General features: G+C 45.0%; 1 protein-coding gene across 1 annotated transcript in view; it reads left to right on the forward strand.

Moving 5' to 3' along the window:
- The window catches only part of LOC139383836 (mitogen-activated protein kinase kinase kinase kinase 5-like), a 151,613-nt gene that overhangs the window by 45,951 nt on the left and 97,387 nt on the right, over positions 1–8,275 (forward strand). Inside the window, exons 5-7 of the mRNA XM_071128413.1 lie at positions 1,711–1,775; positions 2,158–2,213; positions 4,177–4,224. Of these exons, the coding sequence (XP_070984514.1) occupies positions 1,711–1,775; positions 2,158–2,213; positions 4,177–4,224 (169 nt within the window). The remainder of the gene's footprint in view (positions 1–1,710; positions 1,776–2,157; positions 2,214–4,176; positions 4,225–8,275) is intronic.

The following is an 8,275-nucleotide window of genomic DNA, read 5'->3' on the forward strand; positions in this document are numbered from 1 at the left end:
GCAGCTATTTACCTGCCAGTTATCTATTTCTCCCTATAAAATTCACGTTGCTGAGAACGCAGACGGAATTAAGAAATACAGACATTAAAATGGAATTCAACAATATAAAAAAAAATGTATTGAATTAATTATAAAATGCATAAATATGTCCAAGATTATCATAAGACATGAACAAAATGCATCAGCTATTCGTCTTTTCCTTCAACTTTCTGAAGAGGCAAAATCACAGGAATGTCTGTCTGTGTGTTTGTCTACCGCTTTGTGTAGCTGTTAGCCATGATGCTAATTTAATGAAATCAGTCTTATGAAAAAAGTTGCCCTAAACCTTCTCAAGGAAATGTTAACTGCAAAATAGCCTTTGCCTACCTGGCGGAATGATATCATGATTTTTTTTTTGCATCAATCCGGTGGCCATTTTGTTTTGCAAACTCTGCAATCACATGAACGCTACAGAAACATCCTTTAACCAGACAACGGTCTCTGGCTGGTGTGCAGTTGAATACACCCAAAAAATAAATAAAAAATGATTTTTCCCCAAACCTCAAGGGTGGTCTCCTGATGTGTTTTTTAAACATTGTTGTGGACTTGGAACATTCAATATTGTTTTGGTTTTTAAAAAAACTGTGATTTTGAGAGCGAAAACCTGGAAAAACTAAACGGAGAAAACAGAATTTGGGGAGAATTTTTATTTTATTTTTTAATAATAATATGAATACTATTGTTCTTGGTCTTCTGTGTTCTTCTGCCATTCATGTTCTGCCAACTATTTAGCTGTGTATATTGTAAACTCTGGGGTTATTCCCTAGGAACCAAACAGAGGCAAACAGACTGAAATGAAGAAGGACCTACCTGAACTTGTCAAATAAGACACGCTAGTTTTCATTGCAACACATTTTGCACAAATTAATACACCCCTAGTCTGTTTTACTGCGCCTAACTGTCCCCTGTGCTCCTAACTGTCCCCTGTGCTCCTAACTGTCCCCTGTGCTCCTAACTGTCCCCTGTACTCCTAACTGTCCCCTGTGCTCCTAACTGTCCCCTGTGCTCCTAACTGTCCCCTGTGCTCCTAACTGTCCCCTGTGCTCCTAACTGTCCCCTGTGCTCCTAACTGTCCCCTGTGCTCCTAACTGTCCCCTGTGCTCCTAACTGTCCCCTGTGCGCCTAACTGTCCCCTGTGCGCCTAACTGTCCCCTGTGCTCCTAACTGTCCCCTGTGCTCCTAACTGTCCCCTGTGCTCCTAACTGTCCCCTGTGCTCCTAACTGTCCCCTGTGCTCCTAACTGTCCCCTGTGCGCCTAACTGTCCCCTGTGCGCCTAACTGTCCCCTGTGCGCCTAACTGTCCCCTGTGCTCCTAACTGTCCCCTGTGCGCCTAACTGTCCCCTGTGCGCCTAACTGTCCCCTGTGCGCCTAACTGTCCCCTGTGCGCCTAACTGTCCCCTGTGCGCCTAACTGTCCCCTGTGCGCCTAACTGTCCCCTGTGCGCCTAACTGTCCCCTGTGCGCCTAACTGTCCCCTGTGCGCCTAACTGTCCCCTGTGGCGCCTAACTGTCCCCTGTTGCGCCTAACTGTCCCCTGTTGCGCCTAACTGTCCCGTGTTGCGCCTAACTGTCCCGTGTTGCGCCTAACTGTCCCGTGTTGCGCCTAACTGTCCCCTGTGCCCCTAACTGTCCCCTGTGCCCCTAACTGTCTCATCTCCCTCCCTGGATCAGCCGTGACAAGCTGTGGATCTGTATGGAGTACTGTGGGGGAGGATCTCTACAGGACATATATCATGGTGTGTTGTTACTTGTCTCCTCTCTCTCTGTCTCCTCTGTCTCCTCTCTCTCTGTCTCCTCTCTCTCTGTCTCCTCTCTGTCTCTCTCCTCTCTGTCTCCTCTCTGTCTTCTCTCTGTCTCCTCTCTCTCCTCTCTCTCTGTCTCACATATCATCACAGTTATACTGTCAAATTATCGGCTGATTTATTACTTATAAATGATGGTTGATTTATTTCTTATTTAAATGTTTCATCTCTCCCCGTATGGTATGATCACACTGTTTTGCATAGATTACAGATTACAGACATAATCCTATCTGACCCTCATTATATATATATTAAACTATACAAATGGCCTTTAGGGCGGCATAACCATCATGTTTGTCTGTTTTTAATTTGTCAGTGACGGGTCCCCTATCAGAGCTGCAGATAGCCTACGTCTGCAGAGAGACCATACAGGTAATTACACTTAGGTACAGTTTCCTTGACACAGATTCCGCCTACTCCTGGGGCAGTCTCAGAGCAGGAGTACTGATTTTAGGATCAGAGTTGTGCCTTTCACATCACAGTGAATGAGGTTACATGCATAGACAGGCCCTGATCCTAGATCAGCAATCCTACTCAGAGACGATTGATACATACAACAAGATATATAACTTTCATTATACAGAAATACAGCTGGTATGATGCAGTTTGCATCGTATGATACATTTCTGTATTTTCAAAGTTCAATATCTTGAAAACATGATTGCTGACATGCAACAAAAATTGGGATTATATCAACAATGGACTAATGTCCTTAAAGTTCAGAGCTGTGTTGGAGTACCCATACTAACATACTGTATACTACATACTTAATGAGTATATACTACATACTATTAGTTAATTTTAGTATACTGTAAACTAAAATTATCCTTTCAGTTGAGCATACTAGTGCTTCCTGTCTAACCGGAAATTGATGCTGTTGCTATGCAACCTCTTGCTAGCTTGTTAGCATAGCTAACAAATTACTAGCTAGACATCTTACGACTTCATCAACAATGTATATTGAGAACGCACAACGACTATACCATTTAGCTAACTAAGAATGACATGAATGATCAAGTCAATACACATTGGGTAGTTAAATAGCAGATAGTTAATATACTGGTAAGGTCACTGTGTTAGTAGCCAACTAACGTTAGTTAAGTAGCCAACTAACGTTAGTTAAGTAGCCAGCTGACGTTAGTTAAGTAGCCAGCTAACGTTAGTTAAGTAGCCAGCTGACGTTAGTTAAGTAGCCAGCTGACGTTAGTTAAGTAGCCAGCTGACATTAGTTAAGTAGCCAGCTGACGTTAGTTAAGTAGCCAGCTGACGTTAGTTAAGTAGCCAGCTGACGTTAGTTAAGAAGCCAGCTGACGTTAGTTAAGTAGCCAGCTGACGTTAGTTAAGTAGCCAGCTGACGTTAGTTAAGTAGCCAGCTGACGTTAGTTAAGTAGCCAGCTGACGTTAGTTAAGTAGCCAGCTAACGTTAGTTAAGTAGCCAGCTGACGTTAGTTAAGTAGCCAGCTGACGTTAGTTAAGTAGCTAGCTAACGTACCGGGTGCATACGAGCAACTGCTTTTAATGATATACTATGCGGTTTGTAAGGCTAGCGTAGCTAACAAATTGTCAGCAAACAACGTGTGTAGCCTAACTTATTTGAAAAGTCGTTTACTTTATTACGTTGCTCAATATTTTCTTAACATTTGTCAGCAACGAATTTGCATCCGCTCTCGTCGGACTTTGGCTGCGTATTTTCGTCAAATCTGAAAATGTTCTGAAGCCACGCCCATTTTCGGAAGAATTGCATTATGGGCCCTAAAACCACGTAAATAGTGTCCACTGCTTGTATACTTAGTATTTTGGCGAATGTAGTATGACATCCGGGAACTTTTGGCATACTAACTATATCCATACTATGACCAATAAGCATACTAGCATACTACATACTCAATAGTACGCTTCGTGTGGTTAGTATGAGTATTCGAACACAGTTCAGGTCAGACCTAGGTTTAATCTGGGTCCATGAAACCAGGAAATGTAAACTTCTGGTTGACTCCCGAGTTTGCCATTTCAACCAAGTCTCTAACATAGCTCTCTCTGTCTTTGTGTTCACTGGGTTTGGGATAACATAGCTCTCTCTGTCTTTGTGTTCACAGGGTTTGGGATAACATAGCTCTCTCTGTCTTTGTGTTCACAGGGTTTGGGATAACATAGCTCTCTCTGTCTTTGTGTTCACAGGGTTTGGGATAACATAGCTCTCTCTGTCTTTGTGTTCACAAGGTTTGGGATAACATAGCTCTGTCTTTGTGTTCACAGGGTTTGGGATAACATAGCTCTCTCTGTCTTTGTGTTCACAGGGTTTGGGATAACATAGCTCTCTCTGTCTTTGTGTTCACAGGGTTTGGGATATCTACACTCCAAGGGAAAAATGCACCGTGACATCAAGGTATAAAGCCCCTATGTGGAGGTGTCATAATACCCAGAAAACCTAGCACTCAAACAGTGAAATAAATGGTTCCAATCGTTATTCCACCATTCATTTTCCCCCACAGGGGACTTTAAAAACACTTAAAAAATAAATAAATAAGGGCTGTGTTTAGTGTCGGCTTACTCTGGCGTGACGTTTTGACAGCTGTGGAAATCTCTCTAGGACAAGGTGATTTTTTTATCAATATATTCATCTCCATTTATTCTTAGATTTAAAAAAATGCTAATTAACATCAAAGTGCTCCTACAACGTCATCTCTAGCTCGATTCAGCAGTCTCATCCAGACCATCATGGCATTTGTAGTTCTTTATGATGGCCACATTAGCAACTAATTAGCATTTCATTTTGGGGGAGGGTTAAACACAGGAGAATATATTGATAAAAGTCACCTTGTCCTAGAGAGATTTACACGGTTGTCAAAACGAGAGTAAGCCTCCACTAAACACAAACCCTCATATGAAGCCTTTCTAAACCCCTACGGGAAAAAATGAATGGTGGAAAAAAAACAATTGCAACCATTTCCTTGTTTGACCACTAGGTTTTATGGGTATTGTGTATGGTACTCTATAGTACCATACACACACTCTCGCTCTCTCCTTTTACACTGTCTCACTGCATGAACCCTTGCAACAAAGAAACTGGTGTGTTTTTTTTGTTTTTGGGGGGGGGTGTATACAACCTAATTGAAAGATCATGTCATCACACCTTTTTTTCCAGTTGTACTTGCTATTTTTTATTATTTCAAGTCTATCCATTTTCTATCTTTTTTTCCCGCAAATATATGGTTCTTCATCTATATGATTCATAGGCTAAATGCTGACGGGGCTCTCAGAGAGGCTAAATGCCGACGGGGCTGTCGGAGAGGCTAATTGCCGACGGGGCTGTCGGAGAGGCTAAATGCTGACGGGGCTGTCAGAGAGGCTAAATGCTGACGGGGCTGTCAGAGAGGCTAAATGCTGACGGGGCTGTCAGAGAGGCTAAATGCTGACGGGGCTGTCAGAGAGGCTAAATGCTGACGGGGCTGTCAGAGAGGCTAAATGCTGACGGGGCTGTCAGAGAGGCTAAATGCTGACGGGGCTGTCAGAGAGGCTAAATGCTGACGGGGCTCTCGGAGAGGCTAAATGCTGACGGGGCTCTCAGAGAGGCTAAATGCCGACGGGGCTGTCAGAGAGGCTAAATGCCGACGGGGCTGTCGGAGAGGCTAAATGCTGACGGGGCTGTCAGAGAGGCTAAATGCAGACGGGGCTGTCAGAGAGGCTAAATGCCGACGGGGCTGTCAGAGAGGCTAAATGCCGACGGGGCTGTCGGAGAGGCTAAATGCTGACGGGGCTGTCAGAGAGGCTAAATGCAGACGGGGCTGTCAGAGAGGCTAAATGCTGACGGGGCTGTCAGAGAGGCTAAATGCAGACGGGGCTGTCAGAGAGGCTAAATGCAGACGGGGCTGTCAGAGAGGCTAAATGCTGACGGGGCTGTCAGAGAGGCTAAATGCCGACGGGGCTGTCAGAGAGGCTAAATGCAGACGGGGATGTCAGAGGCTAAATGCTGACAGGGATGTCAGAGAGGCTAAATGTTGACGGGGCAGTCGGAGAGGCTAAATGTAAAACACAGGCAACAATATTACCCCTGCACTTTGTTTGTGTTGACGCAGGAGGAGAGGCTGGCTGGCTTGCTGGGGGTGTGTAGTGTACCGCGGATGCACGTGACTGAACCCAGTTCAAGCCTAATATCAGACTGCCTGTGTTATCAAAGTGGGTCACGGTTAGGTCCATGGAATAACCAAATTCAACCTAGCTAATTTCCGATTTATACTAAATTGTTTGACTACAGAGGTAGCAAAACTGTACTTCAAATCTATGATACTCCCCCACTTAACATACTGCTTGACTAGTTGGGCCCAAGCTTGCTGTACAACATTAAAACCTATTCAGTCTGTCTACAAACAGGCTCTCAAAGTGCTTGATAGGAAGCCCAATAGCCATCATCACTGTTACATCCTCAGAAAGCATGAGCTCCTGAGTTGGGAAAATCTTGTGCAATACACCGACGCATGTCTTGAATTCAAGAAATCTGCATTCTCTGTGAGAGCTTCCCATGTCTGGAATACACTGTCATCCGACACACATAACTGCACCACATATCACACTTTCACAAAATGCTTGAAGACATGGCTAAAGGTCAATCAGATTTGTGAACATGGTCCCTAGCTGTGTGTTGCAGCTTTCCATGTTGTCTGTTGTCTGTAGCTTGTGAGGTGTGGAAACACTTTGTTGCTTTTATGATTTTTGTCTTGCTGCTTTTTGTCCTATGTTGCTCTGTCTGTATGCTATGTCTTGCTTGTCCTATGTTGCTCTGTATGCTACGTCTTGCTTGTCCTATGTTGCTCTGTATGCTATGTCTTGCTTGTTCTATGTTGCTCTGTATGCTATGTCTTGCTTGTCCTATGTTGCTCTGTCTGTATGCTATGTCTTGCTTGTCCTATGTTGCTCTGTATGCTACGTCTTGCTTGTCCTATGTTGCTCTGTATGCTATGTCTTGCTTGTTCTATGTTGCTCTGTATGCTATGTCTTGCTTGTCCTATGTTGCTCTGTCTGTATGCTATGTCTTGCTTGTCCTATGTTGCTCTGTCTGTATGCTATGTCTTGCTTGTCCTATGTTGCTCTGTCTGTATGCTATGTCTTGCTTGTCCTATGTTGCTCTGTCTGTATGCTATGTCTTGCTTGTCCTATGTTGCTATGTCTGTATGCTACGTCTTGCTTGTCCTATGTTGCTATGTCTGTATGCTATGTCTTGCTTGTCCTATGTTGCTCTGTCTGTATGCTACGTCTTGCTTGTCCTATGTTGCTCTGTCTGTATGCTACGTCTTGCTTGTCCTATGTTGCTCTGTATGCTATGTCTTGCTTGTCCTATGTTGCTATGTCTTGCTTGTTCTATGCTGCTATTGTCTATATTGTAATTGTTTTTAATAACCTGCCCAGGGACTGCGGTTGAAAATTAGCCGGCTGGCTAAAACCGGCACTTTTACTGAAACGTTGATTAATGTGCCCTGTCCCTGTAAAAATAAAAATAAACTCAAACTCAAAAAAGAAAAGAATATCTCTACTTCTTCAGAGAGAGAGTTTCCTGTTTCCTGTTTCCTCTGCCCTCTCTCTCTTTCCTCTCTCCTTCTCTCTGTCATCTCCTCTCTATCGCTGCTCTCACCCTTTCTCTCTCTCTGTCGCTCTGTTGCTCTCTCCTCTCTCTCTCCCCCCTTTCTCTCGCTAGCCATCTCTCTCTCTCTCTCTCGCTGTCTCTCTCTCTCTCGCTGTCTCTCTCTCTCGCTGTCTCTCTCTCTCTCTCGCTGTCTCTCTCTCTCTCTCGCTGTCTCTCTCTCTCTCGCTGTCTCTCTCTCTCTCGCTGTCTCTCTCTCTCTCGCTGTCTCTCTCTCTCTCGCTGTCTCTCTCTCTCTCGCTGTCTCTCTCTCTCGCTGTCTCTCTCTCTCGCTGTCGCTGTCTCTCTCTCTCGCGCGCGCTGTCTCTCTCTCTCTCGCTGTCTCTCTCTCTCTCTCTCGCTGTCTCTCTCTCTCTCTCTCTGTCGCTCTGTTGCTGTCTCTCTCTCTCCCAGCATCGCTCGCTCGCTCGCTCTCTCGCTCTCTCTCCCTACCCCTTTCTCTCGCTAGCCATCTCTCGCTGTCTCTCTCTCTCTCTCTCGCTGTCTCTCTCTCGCTGTCTCGCGCTCACTCTCTCGCTGTCTCTCTCTCGCTGTCTCTCTCTCGCTGTCTCTCTCTCTCTCTCGCTAGCCATCTCTTGCTGTCTCGCGCTCACTCTCTCTCTCGCTGTCTCTCTCTCGCTGTCTCTCTCTCTCGCTGTCTCTCTCTCTCGCTGTCTCTCTCTCGCTGTCTCTCTGCGCTGCAGGATGCCGACAGACTACTGTCAATCATAGACAAGCCTAGCCACAGTACTGACTTACTCACTATATTATTGCCTGCTAGCTACACAATAGCAATCACTTCATAACAACCAGTGGAAGATGA

Source organism: Oncorhynchus clarkii, chromosome 25 (genome assembly GCF_045791955.1).
Source record: "Oncorhynchus clarkii lewisi isolate Uvic-CL-2024 chromosome 25, UVic_Ocla_1.0, whole genome shotgun sequence".
Taxonomy (NCBI): domain Eukaryota; kingdom Metazoa; phylum Chordata; class Actinopteri; order Salmoniformes; family Salmonidae; genus Oncorhynchus; species Oncorhynchus clarkii.